This window comes from Aspergillus fijiensis (assembly GCF_003184825.1).
Source record: "Aspergillus fijiensis CBS 313.89 unplaced genomic scaffold BO72scaffold_28, whole genome shotgun sequence".
In the NCBI taxonomy this organism is placed as follows: domain Eukaryota; kingdom Fungi; phylum Ascomycota; class Eurotiomycetes; order Eurotiales; family Aspergillaceae; genus Aspergillus; species Aspergillus fijiensis.
The window spans coordinates 318,306-338,942 of record NW_024469004.1 but is presented as its reverse complement, the minus strand read 5'-3'; the positions used below and the strand labels follow the sequence as shown (position 1 = coordinate 338,942).

At 55.2% G+C, this 20,637-nt stretch overlaps 6 protein-coding genes across 6 annotated transcripts; 3 read left to right on the top strand and 3 right to left on the bottom strand.

The window, feature by feature from the left end:
* The first annotated feature begins 588 nt into the window (after positions 1-588).
* Positions 589-4,509, top strand: BO72DRAFT_511050 (acetyl-CoA synthetase-like protein). The gene is made up of 4 exons (XM_040949388.1): positions 589-756; positions 814-1,803; positions 1,873-2,187; positions 2,278-4,509. The coding sequence occupies exons 1-4, from the start codon at positions 613-615 to the stop codon at positions 4,480-4,482; spliced, it is 3,654 nt and encodes a 1,217-aa protein (XP_040800591.1). The 5' UTR covers positions 589-612; the 3' UTR covers positions 4,483-4,509.
* A 508-nt stretch (positions 4,510-5,017) lies between these two features.
* On the bottom strand, positions 5,018-7,387 carry BO72DRAFT_405846 (acyl-coenzyme A synthetase ACSM5). The gene is made up of 4 exons (XM_040942299.1): positions 6,763-7,387; positions 6,621-6,692; positions 5,839-6,537; positions 5,018-5,768 (listed from the first exon to the last, which is right to left on the bottom strand). The coding sequence occupies exons 1-4, from the start codon at positions 7,316-7,318 to the stop codon at positions 5,455-5,457; spliced, it is 1,641 nt and encodes a 546-aa protein (XP_040800590.1). The 5' UTR covers positions 7,319-7,387; the 3' UTR covers positions 5,018-5,454.
* An 829-nt stretch (positions 7,388-8,216) lies between these two features.
* BO72DRAFT_528455 (ABC transporter) lies at positions 8,217-13,705 on the top strand (the record flags this gene model as incomplete). Its single annotated transcript, XM_040950188.1, has 16 exons — positions 8,217-8,453; positions 8,518-9,049; positions 9,106-9,335; positions 9,407-9,686; positions 9,754-9,987; positions 10,036-10,757; positions 10,822-10,984; positions 11,088-11,414; positions 11,472-11,595; positions 11,650-11,721; positions 11,786-11,836; positions 11,907-11,971; positions 12,047-12,677; positions 12,758-12,841; positions 12,946-13,326; positions 13,432-13,705. The coding sequence occupies 16 exons, from the start codon at positions 8,217-8,219 to the stop codon at positions 13,703-13,705; spliced, it is 4,407 nt and encodes a 1,468-aa protein (XP_040800589.1).
* A 215-nt stretch (positions 13,706-13,920) lies between these two features.
* BO72DRAFT_497075 (Zn(II)2Cys6 transcription factor domain-containing protein) lies at positions 13,921-15,853 on the bottom strand (the record flags this gene model as incomplete). The annotated part of the gene is made up of 4 exons (XM_040948671.1): positions 13,921-13,935; positions 14,003-15,373; positions 15,478-15,691; positions 15,747-15,853. 4 exons carry the CDS (start codon positions 15,851-15,853, stop codon positions 13,921-13,923), a joined length of 1,707 nt encoding a protein of 568 aa, XP_040800588.1.
* A 1,310-nt stretch (positions 15,854-17,163) lies between these two features.
* BO72DRAFT_511043 (putative NADPH-dependent 1-acyl dihydroxyacetone phosphate reductase) lies at positions 17,164-18,182 on the top strand (the record flags this gene model as incomplete). Its single annotated transcript, XM_040949387.1, has 3 exons — positions 17,164-17,247; positions 17,319-17,698; positions 17,761-18,182. 3 exons carry the CDS (start codon positions 17,164-17,166, stop codon positions 18,047-18,049), a joined length of 753 nt encoding a protein of 250 aa, XP_040800587.1. The 3' UTR covers positions 18,050-18,182.
* A 1,049-nt stretch (positions 18,183-19,231) lies between these two features.
* On the bottom strand, positions 19,232-20,380 carry BO72DRAFT_511039 (uncharacterized protein; the record flags this gene model as incomplete). The annotated part of the gene is made up of 2 exons (XM_040949386.1): positions 19,729-20,380; positions 19,232-19,640 (listed from the first exon to the last, which is right to left on the bottom strand). The coding sequence occupies exons 1-2, from the start codon at positions 19,935-19,937 to the stop codon at positions 19,232-19,234; spliced, it is 618 nt and encodes a 205-aa protein (XP_040800586.1). The 5' UTR covers positions 19,938-20,380.
* Between the last annotated feature and the right edge of the window lie 257 nt (positions 20,381-20,637).

Sequence of the window (20,637 nt, the reverse complement as noted above, 5' to 3'; positions counted from 1 at the left end):
TTCTCGGCATCGGACCCAGCTGACACCATGCAGCGAAGGCTCTTGTACATCAGATGGCGTGCTGATCTGTCCGGATTTAGGGGTATCGATGCCGGTTTGATCGGTTCATAACCTCCATGTATCGGCACAGATACGTGTATATGACCTGCCTTCGGGATGCCATAATGTCTTTTCAGGTTTCTTTTCGATTGGATGCGTCATATAGTGGTCAAAGCATAGGAAGCTTTCACTGAAAATGGGATATGTAGACTGATCTGCCGATTCGGCTTTTCGGTGCGTCTTATACATCCGATTTGATTTCACCTCCATTTGGGTTTTCTCCCACTTCATATGAAGTTTATCTTGAGGGCGTAGGTAGATAGCGTCCATATCAGTAAGGATTGCCGATCGGATACCTCGACATGACGGGAATTCTAACAAGGTTTGGGGACTCGGTGATCCGGAGGGCTTTGACTTCGTGAACGGATTAGACGTGCAGAGCTATCTGACCTATGGAAGTTAATTGTGTGCCCGTCAACATGACTATAAGTTGGCATCACTTGGAGTGAGCACAAAAGTATCCCTCCCCTGTGACTTACCCAAGACCATCTTCTTTACCCAACGCAAGAAACCATGAGCCTCCCGACACCACCATCACCACTTCTCTCCGACACCTACGATGCTAATCAAAAAGGTCCCACCAAGAGCCTGGGCGAGCTATTCGCTGACATCGCCCGCCAACTCCCCGACCACGAGGCAATCGTCGCGCTCCATGGGGTCGATCGTTTGAAGATTGGAGATAGCGAGCCGGCGTCGAGCGTGATCGGAGAGCAGCAGTATGCTGTCCGGTGGACCTTTGCTCAATTACACGATGCGAGTTGTCGTCTGGCAACCATCATATCTAATAACGGCCTGCGCCCGGGCGACCGTGTGATGACCTTCATGTCCAACGAAGCTGAATACGCGCTGCTCTTCTGGGCAACAATAAATTTGGGCTGTCAATTCGTGCCGATGGACCCGCGGGTACTCGATCACATCACCGACGAGTCGGTTCAACTCCTTGAGCGACTTGATCCCGCGGCCATCGTGGTGTCGAATCAGACCATGGCGATACAGGTAGATGAGGTGGTAAAGAAAACGGACAGCTGCCGTCATCGTCGTTGCGGCGATAGGCGGCGGGAAATCATCAAGTACAGCCTTGGGGAATGCCATGAGGCTACTACTGGGGACTGGAAGGTGTTGACAGCCGCAGAGCTGGAGGCAGCAGGCGGCTGCAGCAAAGCATGTCCAACTTCTCGCCCCGTCAACGAGACATGCCTCATCCTCCTCACAAGCGGCACCGAATCCTTGCCCAAAGTCTGCGCACATACGTCAATGACTGTTGGCGCGCCCGCCCTGACCCTCATGGAACAATGGAAGCTGCGGGCTGGGGAGGACGTCCTCTGCCAACATCTCCCGAACTTTCATATCTTCAGTATCTTGCTGCAGGTCAGCTTTTGGCTGGCAGGCGCGACAGTGCTGATCCCGAGTGCGGCGTTTGACGCGGCCAAGTCCCTTGACGCTTGCTTCTGGTGCCCTCAACGAGTCCATGTTGCATGCGTGCCTACAATGCTTCGGGCGTTGGCTGCTGTCTGGGAAGGCGAAGCAGCGCCGCTGGCGGGAGCAGAGCGACGATCACCATATTCAATCATTCTAGGCGGTGCCCCGATAACCCAGGATAGCTTGGAACTTGGCAAGGGGTTGGGTGCCCAGCACGTGGTTGCTGGTTACGGCACTACCGAGGGAGTGGGAGCACTCATGAACACAATGAGTGTTTCCACCATCGTAGGGAGAAAACAAGGAAAAGCAACTGGAAAAAGTGATGGTGATGGTGATGATGTTTCCCTGGGCAAGGTTCAATCGGGCGCCGGGATCCGTATTTGCGGTCATCAGAGCCGAATGCCCCTGCCACGTGGACAGGTCGGCGAAGTTCATCAAGGCGGCCTCCCATTGATTGCTGGGTACCTGGACGCCACATCCAGTGAGGCGAATAGCTCCTTCTACGAGCGCAACGGAGTCACTTGGATGGCGACAGGTGACCAGGGATACATGGACACGGAAGGTGCGGTGTATATCTTAGGAAGATATAAAGATTTGATCATCCGTGGGGGGGAGAATATTTCGCCTTGGAGAATTGAGCAACATCTCACTCGATTACCAGGCATTGCGGTAAGTGCAAGCAGATCATACGCCCTTCCTAGTTTGTCGGAGCACTGCGGTTGCAGATAGTACTGACATTTCCATGCTTCTCGATGTTAGGCCGCATCAGTAGTCGGGGTGCCTGATACCGTGGCCGGCGAAGTCCCTGTGGCTGTCATTATCCGAGATAATAACCATCCCGAGCCCCATATGACTACGCAAGAGATTCAAGATGCGGTTTGCAGGAACCTAGGCAGGGCTTTCTCGCCATATCTGGTCCTATCTTTGAACGATAACCTAGGACATGATCGATTCCCCACGACAAGGACCGGTAAAGTGCGAAAGGCTGAGCTCCGTGGATGGGTGGAGGACTACCTAACGGAGTCTTCAAAGGAGCTCCAGGCATCTCAAGGCCCTGAGTCCGGCACGGCGCTAGAGGATCTCACTAGGTGTCTCGCGCGAATCGCCGGAATCAGTACGAACCAGATTGACTGTGACATCCCGATTCGTGCCTATGCGGATAGTATCATGATCATGCAGTTCTTCCATTTGGTGCAGCAGAAGGGTCTCGGTCGCCTCACGCAGCAGGACCTTGCCCATCACAGCACCATTCGTAAGCAGGTCAACCTGTTGCAGTCTCGCAAGTATCAGACGAGTACCGGAAGCATTTCGCCAGCTGGAAATTCGGGCAATAGCGGATGGACATTGTCATATTATGACCAATGTCTTCAGCTGCCAGATCTCGAAGAGAAGGTCCTCCAGAAACTGCAGCCTCTGGGGTTTGGCCCGAGGGATGTCGAAAGCGTGATTCCCACGACAGACTACCTACAGCGCTTCGCACGGGACCAGTCCCGGTCAAATTCGTGGAGTATGCGGGCGGCCTGGCTGGCGCAGGATTCGTCACTCACCCCCAACGAATTGGAATCTATCCTTGAACTCTGGATCCAGCGACATCCCTTGTTGCGAGCGACATGCATCACCTACGACGAAGAACGGGAATTGTATCTCGTGATGCATCCGAGTGATCGATGGTTGCGGCTGCAGATCAGCCATGATGACCTAGTGGTGGAGAATGCGCAAGCGCTGCAAGACTATCGAATGAATGATCCTGCCTTCGACTGGGTGAACGTAGCCACTGGACCGCCGTTCAAGGCGACAATCCTAAAGACCCGGGAGGGCCTCGCCGGAGTTATCATGCACTTTCACCACGCTGTATTCGACGGGTTCTATCTGTTCTCGCTGGCCCGTGACTTGCAGGAGCTCCTCAGAAGTACAGAGAGTCGAGGTAGCTCTTCCAGCATGATTTCAACGGTCCCGTTCCCGACATTTGCTCGCGCCTTTCATGCATACAGAATGACCCCTGAAGCCCAAAGGTCAGTGGACTTCCACGTGAAGCGGCTTCAAGGTCTGGCCGCGACGCCGAACTCGTTGTGGCCCCCACAGAAAGCGCCAGGGTGGATGAAAGGCGACTGGCAGGACTGGGCTGCATCGTGTTCCGACAGCGGCAGCAACAATTTGTTCGGTCCCCGCGAGGCCCTCGACGGAGACCAAGGCCGGGGCACTGAAGGAATAACGCGAACCCTCCACCTCCCCGAGTTGTCTTCGATGCGGAGGCAGTTTGGGTTCCCGGCCTCGACCATCGCGAAGTGTGCGTGTGTGATGATGAACTGGCGGCTCACGGGGAGCGAAGAGGCCGTGTTCGCCGGAGTTGATTCGGGACGGCATTGGCCCATGGCTCTGGAACCATCGTCGACATCACCCTTATCATCGGATGTTGGTGATGCACTTCGAGTAGATGGTCCCACAATGACCTTCTACGTAAATCGGATCGGTCAAGCCCCCAACGAAACTGTGTATCAGCTCCTGTCTCGTGTTCAAAGCTACCAGGAGGAGTTGTCGGCCCACGCGCACGCCCCGCTCAACGACATCAAGGCCCGATTGCGTGCGGCTGGCACTTCTGGCGCCGACGACTTGAGGGTGGCTGACGACGTCCTGCATCGCCAATCTTTCAACTGGCTGCTGGAGCAGTACGAGTCTTCCGCCGATGACAAAAGCGATCGACTCCGGCTGATGGATAACATCTCACGCACGGACCTGGGCTTCATGTGGTATCCGAGCTTGGGACCGGGAGATGTTCTGTCGTTGAACGTGACGTGGGATGATGCGCAGTTGAGGAACCACGAGGTCCTGGATATCACGACGGAGTATATGTGTGCGGCCGCCTGGATTGCGGATCCCGCCAATGTCAATCGATTGGTTTCGGAGTGTCCTTTTGCAGGTGACTATGCTATCACTTACTGGGTTCCTGAGAGGATCAGACGGTAAAGTCTGTTTCGAGGCGGGAGATATATTAGGGATTCTTGGGGTTCTTAGGGGTCGAAGGTATTGCTATCAGAATTCTTTAGAGAGTTTTGTTTCTATTCTTGAGTAAGGATTATTAGAGTATATCTCAATACTGGTATATATCAGTCCGTGTTTATACCCAGTATAAAGTGCGTATAGCTTCCACTGCCTACTATATAAGACTTACCTTCGATAGATTTGTGCAGTCGTAGCAGCAGTCTAGAGTCTTCAATAGAGAGCAATAGACAGACGGAGGAAATTCCGCAGTTGACTAAAATTTCGGGGTATGTGACTTGTGTTACCCGTAGCGATTCTCAAAACGTACACCGCGACTGGAAAAAATAAGTGATGATTTAAGCGACATGCCTGGTTGATGATAGCCTGGAGATTGAGAGGATAAACAAATGGAAAGGCGAAGGCGTGCGATCATTGTCACGTGATGAGATCTTTCATCCCGCCCAAGTCCCAGTCCGAGTCCCCTCCACTGCACTCACTCACTACCTACCCTGGAAGTGTGCTTAAATCATATCATGATTCCATCTTCTTGCAGCATCCATTCATAGGAAGGTTCTGTCAAGCACGACTGGCCATTCGAGACGAACATGCCCGAGCGGCCCCTCTTCAACTTAAGTTTATATATCATGCCTATTTCACGAGGACGGACGCGCCTACACTTTGCGCTTCAATCAGACAACTGTTCAAACAAACAAGTATCCCCAACAGAATAACAATGTCACCAAGGGTCTTTTGTCTCCATTCATACAAAAGGTTGCTCTATGCGATGAGTGTCCTAGTTCCTGTAATTGGCCCCTACACGCCGATGCTTACTAGCAAGAAAGAGCTTGGTCAATTTCACGATTGTGTCTCTGTGGTCTCCGTTATCGATCAAGCACCCCGATCCATATTCTACCTGATTTATCCAGAGTCATCCGAAGCCCAGGTCTCAATAACTACTCAGATTGATGTCTCGCCACTTTCTCTTAGTCTTTTCCGCATAACTTTCCCACTGATGGTGCGTGGGAGCGACTCTGCGCTCACAAACTCAAACAACTGAGGGCAGCAGTGCGCTGCTTTCCGTTGCAGGCAATGCTCACGCAGCTCCTGTGTTAGTCGTGAGTGGGTAGTAGTCGTGGGTATCGGATGCGCATCGCGCAGCACCACAAAGGCCTTCATGCAGGTGCCACCTCGCGTGGGATCGACCGTGCCCACAACGACAGCCTCCAACACCCCAGGATGGCTTTTAAGAACCACCTCGACTTCTACTGGACCTGGAAAGATGCTTATATTGAGTACCCATTCTACACTGGCTTGGAGTGAGTGAGTTGGTAGGTGACTTACCAATGCGGTGTCCCGCTGAATTGATGACATCGTCGCCACGTCCCACATACCACAGATATCCTTCGTCATCGTGATACGCCCGATCGCCCGTCACGTACCAGGAAGTGCCTTCATCATCAGTAACTAATGGTCGACGAGTGGATCCATCGGACTGAATATAGCCATCGAATAGGCCCAAAAAGCTGGTCTGCGGCCTACATGCTTGTTGGTGGATGGGAGCGGAAGTGGAGAAGACGCGCACGGCAATATCCCCTTCCTCAAATGGATGAGCAAGCCGGCGGTTGGCATTCAAAATGGCGAGAGGCACCCCTGGGAGTGGCTTGCCCATCGATCCGAGTTTTGGGGTGATGGCAGGCGAATTACCGCACAAGATCGAGGTCTCGGTTTGCCCGAAACCGTCGCGGATGACGATCCCATCGGTGTTCTCGGCCCACTTCAGGATTACCTGAGCCTCGAGGTTCTCGCCGGCGCTGGTGCAGTGCTCCAGGGCCCGCGGTGGTTGGTCGACAAACTTCTGCGCCAATTCACCGCGGACCATGAGCCGATAAACGGCGGGCGCCGTGCAGAAGGTGGTGATGGGGAAGTGGTGCAGCAGGTCGATGGCGCGCTCGGGCTCAAAGGGCCCCTCATCGCCATCCAGGAACAAGGCTGCTCCCTGACCCCACGCGCCAAAGAAGGCCCACAGGGCTTTAGCCCATCCTGTGAGAATGAACAATTCGATGTTAGCCTATTTGACACCTTTCCTGAATGTAGCCGCAAGTGGGTTGTAGTTTGCAAATCACCTTGGTCAGATGTATTAAAAAGCAGCTTTCCCGGGCAAAGGTCCAACCAGTCCTTTCCGGTACGTATGTGGGCTTCAGGACACAGTCAGCAAGCATAACATCAAGCCAACTTCTCTTCCCATCCAGTACACCAAACACCTACCATACGGATATGACAAATGCGTATGCCTCACCATCTTCGGTTCACCAGTCGTCCCCGAAGTGAAGTACAACAAGCATGGGTCAGTTGCAACAGTTGTCGGCAGATTTGGCGCCGCTCCTGCATGCACGCTTGTCAAAAGTCGACTATATGTCATCACCTTGGGATGGGGAAACACTACGTCCCCATTTCCAAGCTGGATAATCCTCCTGCTCCTTGAAGGCTGGGAAGGTGCATCCGCCCATGCTAGCACGTCTTCTGTAATCCGCCCAGAACTGGCCACAATGGCCGATGCATTGGTCATTTGCGCCCGCTGGGATACCTCCGCAGGCATCAAGGCAGCCGAGCATGGACAAACCACCACACCTGCCAGCATGCATCCACAGAGCATCTCATACCAATCTGGGGCTCTGCAGGACATCAGGAGAATGACATCTCCTTTGTTAATTCCGCTCGCCTGCAAAGCATGTGCAACCTGGTGAGCCCTCTGCTCAAAATGACTGTAGTGGAATTCTTGAGCTTGGCCTGGGCCGTCAGACCCCGATTCGATGTATACCATGGCCAGCGGATCACCACCCTTGTTGCTCCAGTGGCTCAGCACATGTCGGGCAAAGTTGAACGACTCGAGGTTGTAGCTCGGCTGGCTGATGGGGACTGTCATGATTTCAACGCTGATGATAGCTGCTTCGTTTGGGGTAATCATCAGGAGGATTCCTACCGGTACTGGTGGGAGGCACAGAGTATGTAAAACCTGGCTCTGTCTTAGGGGACACTACGGCGGGGAGCAACACCAAGCCAAGCGGCCACCGATCGCCTGGCACACAGCGCTCATCAAGACATTTGTCGGCTCAAACCTTACCTGGCGCAGCGTAGTGCGGGTGAGGCGTCACATATGAGCCGATGGTGTGATGTGAATTATTTCTCCCATTGAAGATCTGCGGCCGCAGAACAGCCCGCTCCCTCGAAGAAGCAAATTGATGGAAGATTATTGACGGGTTCGAAAGACTACAGAGACCCGATAGGAAAGCATGCAAGCCAACGCAGACAGCCTCCAGTGAACAGGTCAGATTTACGGCACTTACCGCTCCCTGAGGCATCGGATGGCTAAAGCCTGAAATTGAATTCGCCCCCGACACCAAGACACGTCAGATTGCGCCGTCTGTCAAGCTTGAATAGAGACTCTTGGAAACTATTGGTAGATAGTCTGAAAGTGTCAAACATGCAAGAGGAGTGCATAAGACATGGAACTGCAAGGAACAAGTATGTCTAGCCAAGCATTCCTGTCTTTCCAAGATGATCGGCGCGGGTCAGGGGCAAGTCTCCTGGCATGTCAGAGGGAACGGCACGCGTGGCTTGAATTCCTAAGAGTGGATAGAGCAATACAGTCTGTGGGTAAAAGAAAGGCTGTGGCCTGAAACTCCGCGTGGCCCTCGAATGAGCCTCTTCTGCTCAACAGCATGTCGCTGGCAGCGCGGGATATGGCTTCAAAGACATGCCCCATCAGTGTGGAGAACCATTTGGGACCCGTGGTGAGTGGATGCGGGGATAATGTCGACTTCACCTTGCTGTTCGAGGATGCGGTGCTGTTGCTGGCGCCTGCTGTGCTGAGCATCCTCGTCGGGGTGTGCCGTGTGGGCAATCTTCGAAGCCGTCCCCAAAAGGTCCGCGCAGCTATAAACTATTGGGTCAAAATGGTAGGCGAAAGATTCGCACCTCGTCTTGCAACGAACACTAGCTGACTTTAAATCTCGTATCTAGGTCTTTCACGTCATTCATATCCTCCTACAACTTGTCTCACTAGTCATCTGGACTCTCCCATCGACTCCGAAGACCAGTCTCTCCCTTCCGGCCTCGGTCGCATCTCTTGTCGCTGCCATCACAGCCGTTCACCTCTCCCACTTGGAGCACTTTCGCTGCCTCCGTCCTTCCACATGTCTCGTTCTGCATTACCTGGTCGTTTGGTTGCTCGGGATTCCCCGGGCACGCACACTGCTATCTGTCTCGGGACTTGAGACCCTGGCGTCAATTCACATCGCATCTTTGGTGGTGATCTTTGCCCTAGTCATTCTAGAGTCCATGGAAAAAAAGCACACAAGTCTACCTCATTGCCGCCCAAAGTCACTGGAAATGGGGGCGGGCGCCATTAGTCGGAGTCTGTTCTGGTGGCTCAACCCGCTGCTTTTGCAAGGGTGTAGGGGAACGCTCTTGATGCGCGACTTATTGAAGATCGATGGCTCTGTTTGCGCCGACGAAACGGATCAGGCTCGGCTAGTTATGGGATGGGCACGGTGTAAGTGTCTCCAGACTGGGTGAAAGAACAATGGCTTCTGACATGGCTGTTACCAGGTAGAGAACAAGGCAAATGGTATCACCTATTATTACCTCTGTTCCAGATGTTGAAGTGGGAGCTTCTTCGGGGTGCCATTCCCCGGCTGGCTCAGGGAGGGTTTCTGCTGTCGCAGCCCTACTTGATCAAGCGGGCCATCATCCTCTTTGCTATGCCGGACTCGACAACCAACTACAAGAAAGGCCTGTTGCTTACGGTGGCGTTCGCGCTGGCCTTCGTCGGCATCGGGGTACGTGAGACCCGTCCATTTTGCTTTCCTTTATGGCTCACTGTGGAATTTAATACTATCTTACACGATAGGTGGCTACTACACGAGCACGACACCATTCGAATCGCCTCGCGAGCAAGCTACGAGGTGTCCTCATAGCCATCGTGTACGATAAGGTGTTTGAATTGCAACTGCAGCCGCATGATGTCGCAGCCGTAACGACAATGATCACCACACACACTGAGCGGATCACGACCGGCATGCAAATGATCCAGGATACGTGGGGTTGCTTGACCGAAGCTATCCTCGTGGTTTGGCTACTTTCGGATCCGCTACGTATAGCAGATTTGGCGCCTGTAATTATTTCTCTGGGTGCGTATTCTTACTTGCTGAGGTTTATTCTTGATTGCCGGGTCCTTGCATTAACGACCTGAGAAAGTCTGCGTGGTGGCCGTTGCCGGTGCAGTTGGCTATCTAGTCCAAAGGCAGACTTTGTGGTTGCAGGCTATTAAGACTCGGGTCGGGGCCACGACTGCGATGCTCAAAGCAATGAAATCTATCAAGATGTCCGGAATGGCGCGGACGTTGTCCGAGCAGATGAGGTCCTTTCGAGACAACGAAGTGCGACGCTCTCGCGGGTATCGGATGCTTCTCACTGTGATTACACTGCTAGGTCTGTATGAAATTTTTCCGCCTCATATCACCCAGCTAAATTTTCTAGTGCATGCGAATACCTTTGTCACGCCAGTGGTGGCACTTTCGATGTACAATTTGATTGCCCGCCAGAAAGAATGGACCGAGACGCTCGACAGCGCACGAGCGTTCACTGCCCTCGCGTTTCTGACCATTTTGGCTTCCTCGTTCGTCGGTTTTCTGCAGTCACTAACGGAGCTCTCCACGGCGTTGGGGTGTATCGACAGCATCCGAGTGTTTGTGCTGCAGCCACCCCGTCCGGAGGGTCGGTGCTTGCCAGAAGCGTACGGGCTCATGTTGTTTCAGGATCCGATCTTGTCCAAAGCCAGTCGCTCCGGGCATGTCGTTGCAAAGGACGTCTCCCTTGCCTGGAACGATGGCACCCCGATTTTACAAGACTTTTCCTTTGTGCTCAACCGTGGAGCGCTCGTGATGGTGAATGGGCCTGTTGGAAGCGGGAAGTCCATGCTCCTCCGTGCAATGCTCGGCGAGGTCCCCAAGGTCAGTGGCAAGCTAACCGTGGCAGCTCGTAGTTTCGCCTACTGCGCCCAGGCACCATGGATCGTGTCCGGCACCATTCAGGAAAATATCCGCGGCCCGGGAAATGGCGTGCGTTCCTCGCCGACTTGGTATGCCACCGTTCTAGACGCCTGCGACCTGCATAAGGACCTGGCCAGTCTGCCAGAGGGAGATCTCACGGCTGTTGGGGGGCAAGGGATAGGTCTAAGTGGGGGTCAACAACAGCGATTGGTATAGCCCTACCTTTCTTCCACTAACCCTAAGCTAACACACGCCGGATGGAATTTGTCACCAGGCTCTGGCACGAGCAATCTTCTGTCAAGCCGATCTTGTGCTCCTCGACGATGTCATGAGTGGTTTGGACCCGGCCACAGAGGAGCACATCTTCCACCGAGTGTTGGGACCCCATGGTTTGCTCAGAACCGCCGGGGTGACTGTTGTTGTGGCATCCAGTTCACGTATGTTTTGGTTTCTATACCCCCGCATCTCTTAGTCTGCATAAACCATAACGTAACAGCTGCTTTGACTCGACTATCTAACATTGTTTTTTTGAAATCACAGCTCGCTGGCTTGCATTTGCCGATCAGGTGCTTGCAGTAGGTGCGGATGGATCAGTGACAAGCTCGACGCCACGTGTCTCGCCTTATCCCACCATCTCGCATGATAACGCGTCCTCTGTGACTCTAGTGACTGCGGCAGAGGTCTCCGGGGTCGCCTCTCCAGTGCAGGCCGATGAGAAGGAACTCGCAGTGCAGGAAGAACCGGCTCCTGACCGGGATTTGGCGGACATTTCTATATATCGGTACTACTTCGCCACCGCGCCGTCGGCCGCCTGGCTGTTGGTTTACGGCTCGCTGGCTGTGCTAGTCGCGCTACATACTTTTATGTGTAAGCTCTGGACCCCTCTTCGCCGTCACAGCTGGCTGATGTGGTGGTGCAATGCAGCTGTCTGGGTCAAATGGTGGGCCGAGGATAACGACCGAGAACCTAACCACAACCTCAACATGCGAGTTGGGGTCTATTGGCTCCTTGGGGCTCTGGTCGCTGGTTTCTTTGTCTTGACCCCGTGGTATGCATACTTACCTCATTTTGGGAAAGGACGAACGCGCTCACAGTATGCAAGGTGTCTTTGGAGTCTGGTGGCTCCGCGAACCATGGTAGCTCTCCATCGAGATCTTCTCCAGACTGTGCTGAAGTACGCCCCTCGTGTCGTGATTCTGGCTTGCACTCAGAGGGCGTCGCTGACCGAGACATCACAGTGCGCCATTTTCATTTCTCTCATCTTTGGACGCAGGGGAAACGTTGAACCGGTCCGCGACCTCCCCATTTTCAAATTTATGACTGTGGCTCAGGCTGATTCGATCACTCACCATGGCGCAGCTTCAGTCAGGACCTCGAACTCATTGATTTTCAAGTGCCTGAGTTCCTCATGCTGTTCTCTCTTAGTAAGTAACTTTCACGCCGAGGGCAAAGCGCTGCCTCGAGGAAGAGACAACGATACTAACGGAGGACACCGCAAGCTCTACTCATGTGCATCGCGCAGATGATCGTCATCGCCATCCAGGTTCACTACGCGGCCGCCGCGCTACCCGCCTGCCTCGTGGTCTTCTACGTGGTGCAGAGGTTCTACACGCGCACCTCGCGCCAGCTCCGGATCCTGGACCTCGAAGCCCGCGCTCCCTTGCTGTCGCTGCTGCTGGAGACCATCCAGGGGCTCGAGACGATCCGCGCGTTTGACTGGACGCACAGGTACAGGCAACGGTGCCATAAGCTGTTGGTGGAAGCGCAGAAGCCGTTTTACCTGCTGTACGCCGTGCAAACGTGGCTCGCTTTGGTGCTAGATCTCAGCCTGGCCGGGTTCGTCGTGGTGGTCATGGGGGTCGGCGTCGCCAGCCTGGGCAAGATCTCCCCGGCAGCGATGGGCTTGGCCCTCGTCAACATTATCGCCTTTGGCACCTCCGTCAAGCTCTTGACCACCTACTGGGCGTCCCTAGAAACCTCGTTGGGGGCGGTGGCCCGGATCAAGTCGTTTGTGGAACGGACCCCTTCCGAGATTCTTGTGCCTCCTTCGCATGAGTCGTCAGAGCATTTACCGCAAAATTGGCCGGTTGAAGGCTCTGTTGAGTTCCGGGGGGTATCCGTCGCCTACGGGTGAGTCTTCTCCTGTCCTTCCTTTCCGTGCTACCGTCGAAAGATCAACGGCGTTGGGTCTAAACCAGGAGATCTCCTAGTGCTCAATCAACCCATGCCGTGCAAAATATTTCACTATCAATTCCCGCTGGACAGAAATTAGCCATCTGTGGCCGTACAGGAAGGTTTGCCACCCTCAACTCCCCGAGTCACGGTGACAATGAACCACGTGTCGCCTCACAAGGACAGAATAAGTTGCCCTAACGACTGAACTGATATTTTAATATAGTGGCAAAACCTCTCTCATCACCGCCATTTTCGGTATATCCGACCTCACCGAAGGGGAGATCCTCATCGACGGCCGCAGCATCTCGACCATCGACCGGACCTTCCTCCGCACAGCCATCGTCGGAGTGCCCCAGGATTCCTTCATCCTGGAGGGCTCTAGTTTCCGGCGCAACCTTGATCCATTCGATGCACACGGTGACGACACGGTGGTAATGGAAGCATTGTTCACCGTAGGCCTCGGCCATCTCCTCGACCCTACTCTCGGGTTGGACACCGTCATCGACGAGAACACCATGACTCCCGGTCAGAAGCAGCTGCTCTGCTTGGCGCGGGCCAGCCTTCGCCCTGGGCGGGTAGTGGTTCTCGATGAGCCGACAAGCAGGTTAGTAGTGACACTTTCTCCCTCTCTCCTTGGCTTTGGGATACCTCGCACTCTGGGGGGAATCATGGAAGATTAGCAACCGAACTGACTCCACATATCCCACAGCGTCGATGAAGAGACAGAAGCCCAGATGCAATCGATCATCCAGACCGCGTTTTCTGGCCGGACGGTCATCATGGTCACGCACCGGATCCGGGCCGTGATCGAGTACGGGTATGATCGGGTTATCGTGATGCGGGACGGCGAGATTGTCGAGGACGGGGCACCGAGGGAGTTGCTCAACCGCGAAACAGAGGAAGGGGGTGGAGCTGGGGCGTTTCAGGAGTTGTATCTTCGAGAGAGCGGGGAAGGGGCGGGGACCGGTAACCCTGTGATATAGCTCATTCCGATCGCGATATCTCCTCGTTGTGTCACAGGTGGATGGTGACCATTATCATTATAGTACATGTAATACGACGGTTTAGCACCGAACCAAACAGAAGTATCCCAGCGGTCAACGGTTCCGCCTCAGCAATATGTTTAAAGCACACGGGGCCACCAACTTAATTTTTGCCGTCCAACTATCTCAGACTCATCTCTAACCCATGCATGATATCATGGCAAGTGATGCTGTTGCGCCCCAGGACACAACGGCCCCCCCTAAAAACGCTACAAATGATCCAACAGCTGCAGATACCGCAAACACGGCCACGCCGCCGACCCCTCGATAGCGCGCAGCTCCGCCGCCAGTTGCCTCGTTCCGCACCAACACCACACAATGGGCGTGCTCCACCCCGTTGCTCCCGCGGTACCCGATCCGCGCTGCGGCGGGGCGGAGTCCGCTCCCGCTCCTGCTCCTGCCCTCCTCACCCGTCTTCCTGCCCATGCCCATGCCCATCTCAAACCTCACCCCCTCCAACACCCTCTCCTCCCCGGTACGATACCGGACCAACAACTCCACCTTCATGACCTCCTCGATCAGATCCGCATTGAACGCGGCGCCCATGAACGCCTCCTGGGCGTCCCAGCCGCGCAGGGCGGCGATGCCGCGACACCGCAGCCCGAAGTCCGGACAGCGCATGGTGGCGACGCACAGGGCGGGGACGATCTCCGGGCGGGCGGTGACGGCGGGGCGACCCGCGGTGTTGGTCGACTCGGTCACCACCGGAAAGCGGGCGATGGCCGCCTCGGCGGCGGTGAGGACGGCGAGGAAGTCCGGGAGGAGGCGGGGGGGCAGCGGGCGCTCCTTGCTGAAGAGGGCGATCTTGATGGCGAGGAGGGAGTAGAGGCAGGACAGGCGCGTGATGTGGGCTTCGCGGGTGAGCTTTTCGTGGTCCACTGTGATCCGGGGGTGGAGGGTGCGGTGGTAGAACTCGTGGAAGAGGTGGAGGTAGCGGGTGAAGTAGGCGAGGAGGCGGTGCTGGCGGTGGTGCAGGGCGGCGTAGCGGGCGGCGATCTCGGCGTCGCGGAGGTACCAGCTCTCGGCGACGAAGAGGGCCATCGTGTCGAGCAGCGGGGTCAGGATCTGGCGGGCGTGGCCCCAGTCCCGGAAGGCCTGGGCCCCGTGCAGGTAGAGGTCGTGGTAGGGTTGGTGGTAGACGAGCTCCGTGTCGAAGTGCAGCGGATCCTGCGTCCCGTAGAAGATGGCGCACATCTGCAGCCCCACGAACGCGTCCACCACGCATTCCTCCACCCGGTACGGGTTGGGCCCGTTTGCCACGATGAAGGTCAGCCCTCCGCTGCTGCTGCTGCTGCTCTGGCGGCGCACGTTCATCCCCCGCAGGATGTGCAGCCCGCATTGGAGGTGGAAGGTCGCCCGGCTCGGGTTCTGGTGCAGCAGCTCGCACATCACGAACAGCAGGCAGCACGCCAGGATCACCCGCTGGAAGTGCGGGTCGGCCGACTGTCGTCGCTCGTTGAGCTTGCTGATCGCCCGGCTGGCTTGTTCCACGGCGAACAAGTACCATTGGTTCTGGTCACGGCGCCCACGTCTCTGCTGCTGCTGCTGGTGCTGGTGCTGCGGTAGGAAACCCTGTCGCTGCCGCCGACCGCCCTCGATTTCATACGCCTGGTTCACGGCGCCCAATGCGATCACCGCGTGGAAGACGGCGGGTCGTGGTGGCAGAGCTGCAGAATCAGGCGCTGCCAGAGCGGCGAGTCAAAGAAGGCCACCAGATGGGGCACCGAGCGGTGCTGGAAGAACGACAGGCACCGTCGCTCGTCCGAGGTCATCTTCCACGGCAGCGAGATCTGGGCCGCCGGCGCAACGACGCGGCCGACGCGCGCGCGCTCGGGAATCCGGTGCAGCTCATACTCGCACTGCCGTCCGGTCCGCGTGCAGTTGTCACACGCCCCCGGCGTTTCATCGCATTTGACTCGGCGAGCTCTGTTCGATGAGGCTTAGCGTTGAGCATGTAGCATAGTGCATGTACTGTACGTACCGGCAGGTTCGGCACCCGTTGCGGGACCGTCGCGAGAATGCTTTCTTACGCGTGGGCCACGGTGAACTTGTCCAGGTCAGGTTCTGCGTTTGAGGTGCTGGTTCCATTGTAAGGGAAATCTCTGAGATGTCGTCGAATGGCCTTTGCACGAGGGTGGAGGACCGAGAGGTTGAGACTAAGCGGCGTAAGCTAGCCCCAACAGGATTTGACACCGGTGTTGCAGGCAGGTGGGCTTGGGCATTGTAACGCGATGTTGGAGTGGGTTTAGTAAGAAGGTCGCAGGTCATTAATATCCATACTAATTACTTAGTGCTGACGTTCTATGTGGTAGTTACCCTGCTACTTGATACTAAGGCAGCAAGGCTAGACAATCGGGCCAATTGTGTTCGTGACTTGGAGTAATGTGGGTCAAATGAGGAGGTATCCCTGTACACCATAATCTCTGGAAACCCTCTCACTCGTGTGAATATAATTGAGACTCTGATCAAACATGCGTGCACTGAAGGGTCGTGCGGAAGCCGTGTTTGTAATTCAACCTAGGTTTAATGTAGTCAAGGGCAAACTCCAGTTAACCCTAGGTGAGCGCCGTCCCCGCCCGGACAGACCCTCAACACTACACCTCATGATCACAGATTGGATGGATGCTCTTGAGGAGCAGGACTATCTCATTCCCTGCGAGATTGAATTTCTGCTCGCGATTAGGGCGTCAGTCGGTGCACTTCTATCATGTCAACCCCCATTTTCAAGGGAAGCCCTCGGCAGGCATACCTATTATCTTCCGTAGGCTACGAATTTGATTCGCAGTCGGAGCCTCCACAAGGATAGAATGGCAGCAAATTTCCTTGAGAAGGCGAAATATGGTTCTATAGTCGGTTGTCGCACTGATTCATAATGAAACACCGTAGGAGATGCTGCAGGATGGAATATAGGGGTCCAAGGCAAGTGCCCGTGCACGATTCGTGGCCCAGTCAAGTGGATACCACATAGAAGCTAGGATTCCGATTGGCTACGTCGCCTAGTATAAACAGCCGTATAGGTTGGTCCCTTCACACTCACTTTAGCGCGGCGTTTCTATGCTTATCAATCCAACTGCTTAGAAATCTACCCATATAGAGTTATCTAGAGCTTATCATCAGAACAATATGTACAACATTCACGGCAATCGAGTCATCCCGTTGGTCAGCTAGTCCACGCGGCGCACTGCTTCTACCGGAGTCTCCTGTTCCTGTCACTACTTGGACTCGATCCGCAGCAAAAGGACTACATCAACTGCTAACGCAGCGGTTCGCTCTGAGGTATATAAGTATGCTTCTTCTCCCATTCTCCCTTCTCCATGAGCTATTAGCCCAGTCACCAGACTCAATCGCATCCAGATACATTCTCAACAAACCTTCATATCCAAAACCACCCCCTCATAATGACAACCACAGTCCTGATCACCGGCGCCAACCGCGGCCTCGGCCAGGGCCTGCTCAAGCTCTTCCTCCAGAAACCCAACCACGTTCGTCCTCACCCCTTCACCCACTTGATCCCCACCCCCTTCCAACACCACCACACTCACACCCAAACCAGACAATCATCGCAGCAGTCCGCAACCCCGACCACCCGACCGCCCAAGCCCTCCCCACCCTCCCGCGGGACCCAACCACCCACCTCATCATAACCCCCTACGACGCCAGCCTCGGCTCCTCCGCCCAAACCGCCGTCCAGAACCTCACGCGCACACACGGGATCACCCACCTCGACATCGTGGTCGCCAACGCAGGCATCGCCAAATCCTACCCGCTCGTCAAGGACGTCCAACTGCCCGAAATCCGCGAGCATGTCGAGACCAACGTCCTGAGCGTGGTGGCGCTCTACCAGGCGACGCGGGACTTACTGGAGAAGTCCACGTCCACATCCACGTCCAAGCCGGTGTTTGCGATCATGGGGTCAGGGGCTGGGGCTTTGGGGTACGTTACTCTTTTTTCTCGTGCAGAGGGCTAGGATGTTGCATTGACTGACCGTGGTGTAGCCGCCAGCCGCCCGTCCCCAGCGCGGTGTACGGCGCCTCCAAGGCGATGGTGAACTGGTACGGGGTGCGCATCAACGCCGAGGACGCGTGGCTCAACGCCTTCGTGCTGGATCCGGGCTGGGTGCAGACGGATATGGGCAATGCGGCGGCGCAGGGGTGGGGGATGGAGGCCGCGCCGACGAGCGTTGAGGAGTCGGTGGGGGGGATGGTTGAGGTTCTGACCACTGGGACGAAGGAGCGGGTGGGTGGGAAGGTGGTGCTGTATACTGGCGAGGTGCAGCAGTGGTAGTTTTGATTTGACTGGTTGGAAGGGTCGCGTGGCATTTTAAGGCCGCGTTTTTTCTTTCTCTGTGTTTTCGTTCTTTCTTGGGGGCTCAGGATGGTGGGGTCGAGCGTGATTACGCTGAGTGGGTAGGGAATTGTTTTCTCAATGCATCAGCTTGGGGAATAGACATTGCCTGCAAGACATACACTAACAAAAGATAGAAAAGGTAGGACAATATTTCCCCGGTCGGAGACTTAGCACACGTCCCAAGTCAGGCGGGGGATTTAGTAAGTGACTGAGCTAGAGCTGACCCGGAACCATGTTTTCAATGTAAGCCCTAAAAGACCCAACGCCGCGATGGGCTGCCGTAGCGCGGCACTACTGAAAGGCCCTGTCTGAGACGCGTCGGTCAGCAAACCTCCTGTTGTATAACTGGCGTTGCTGTTTCCGCCTGGATGAGCTCGAGCTTATAGTCAATGGGGCTGTGCTTAATCAACTCTGCAGTCTGTGGCATACACGATATAAGTCTGTCCCTTAGTATCGTCCGGCTCCTCTATGGAGGCCGTCAACCGACTCAGGCCATCCAGCACGTCTTTGCGCAACTTCTCGTCGCCGGATTCGACCAGCTTGCGGACTTCTTGGGCCAAGGCTTCTATGTTGGATCTGGTCGAGGGACTATTGTGCGATAGGCTCTGGGAAAGAATCATGAAACAAACGACAACGAAGACAACAGGGCGAAGGCAGCTTTTGAACGGACAAACGGATACTCTGGCTAAGTTCTGACATCAGGCTGGAGCTGAAGTTGAAGCTGAACCTGGCTGAATCTGACCGAAGCTCAAGCTAAAGTCTGACCAGCGATGCTAGACTCCATGATAGCGACCAACGAAGTTGCCGCGAGTTCTCCGAACTCCACTAAGGGTCTGTATTAGTGCTGCCTCCGCTTCGCCTTCCCCCCACAGTGTGGTGTGAGACAGGCGATAAGCACAAGGACTGGCGGCGCCTGCGAAGAAACCCGAAAGACTCGAACTAAACCGGAAGAAGTACTTCGAGATGCCATGATAAATGAAGCTGACCGTTGAGAATTCAACCTCTACTACAAATTCCCGGCTGGAAGGACATCTACCGCGAGGACCCCCTCTCACCCGCAGCACAAACATATCACCAACCCACCCCACCAACCCTAATCCCCTACCCCTAATCTTTCCACTAAGCCCACACCCCCAAAACCCTCTCCATGAATTCAGTCTCCCCCGGATTCTCCTGCCGCCACGCGTGGACAAACACCTGCCGTCCATAGTACGACAGCCGCCCATTGATGGCCCGCACCTCGTCCGGCCGGGCCAGGATGTACCGGACCACCCGCTCATACAGCAGGTTGAACCACGGGTGGTGGACCCCGTACCGGACGCACCGCACGAAGTAGAAGTGGTAGCAGGCGACGCCCGCCACGACCTCGGCCTGGAACGGCGTGGGCGGCTCGTGCTGCTGCCCCTCACAGTGGCATTTGACCAGGACCAGCTGCTGTTGCCGGGGGCGGGGCCGTGAGTCGGGCGCGGTGATGAAAAAGAGCTCGAGTTCGGCGGGCCGTTGGGGGAGGATGCGGGGGGTGCGGAGTCTATTGGGATGAGCGGTTGGAGGATGGTCGGTTAGCTCTTGCAGTTTTTATGGACAATGGAATTTTTCTTTACTGGGGAGAAACCTACCTGTCTGAATCCTCCAAAGCCTTCAGGAACCGATCCCGCCCGCATTCGATCCACAGCTCAAGTGAGGTGAAGCCGTAGCCGAGTCGGAATATGATTCGGTTCGAGACGAGAGTGTCGGCGATGCTGTCGATGGCTTCGTCGAGCTCCTTGGCCCAGGCCCCGGTGGCTTGCTGGTGGAGCTGGGGCACTTCCCATGGCTCATACTTCATGGTGCGTGTGTATTATCTTAAAGGAGGTATAGCTCGGGCTAGCTTGGGGGATTGCGGAAGCAGAAAGATAGCGTCTTACGGAAAGGGCATCTGGCAGCATCAGAGTCATGGGGATCCGTGAGGTCGACCTGTCTCTAAAATAACTGCTCCTGCTGGGAGCTTCGTGGATTGTCGTGCCTCCGAAGAAATTGTTACCTCACGCCTCATACAAACGACTGCTCACATTGCAGAAGGTGATTACGTCTGCTACAAACACCACAACGCCCCCCTATCCGTGTCATCCGACTCGATCGACAGCGCCGTTTGTTCATCGGGAGGTCGCATATTCCCATGACTTGACACGGACTGTGGGAATCGACTGGTTCGGCAGCGTATATGGACTCAGGCAAGTAGCCACGTCACCCTTGACTCATTTTGGTGTCTCAGGCTACGTGTGTTGTCTCAACATGGTTGATCCTTGGAGAAGGTGAGGAGCGGGAAAAGTGAAGAGATTGTAGGGTGCGTTAGGGTCACATGACCCTGTTTGGCCCTGTCACTGGCCTAGATATTCAGATTTGAACGGATGATCAGACTCCCGTATGTTGATCTGGGGTTATTTCACTTGCATTGAACAAGCTCGAGTGGAAGACCGGCTCTCTCTTTTGTAAGAGAGGGCAGTTTTCAGAATCTGAATAATGCTATCGTGGATTGTTGACGGCTG

Excerpts from the sequence above, each read along its gene's own strand:
- BO72DRAFT_511050 (XM_040949388.1), top strand. The coding sequence starts at position 613 with ATGAGCCTCCCGACACCACCATCACCACTTCTCTCCGACACCTACGAT. Across the intron at positions 1,804-1,872 it reads CAATGAGTGTTTCCACCATC|GTTCAATCGGGCGCCGGGAT; the intron begins GTAGGGAGAAAA and ends TCCCTGGGCAAG. Across the intron at positions 2,188-2,277 it reads CTCGATTACCAGGCATTGCG|GCCGCATCAGTAGTCGGGGT; the intron begins GTAAGTGCAAGC and ends TCTCGATGTTAG.
- BO72DRAFT_405846 (XM_040942299.1), bottom strand. The coding sequence starts at position 7,318 with ATGGTATACATCGAATCGGGGTCTGACGGCCCAGGCCAAGCTCAAGAA. Across the intron at positions 6,693-6,762 it reads GCATTTGTCATATCCGTATG|CCCACATACGTACCGGAAAG; the intron begins GTAGGTGTTTGG and ends TGTGTCCTGAAG. Across the intron at positions 6,538-6,620 it reads TTTTAATACATCTGACCAAG|GATGGGCTAAAGCCCTGTGG; the intron begins GTGATTTGCAAA and ends TCATTCTCACAG.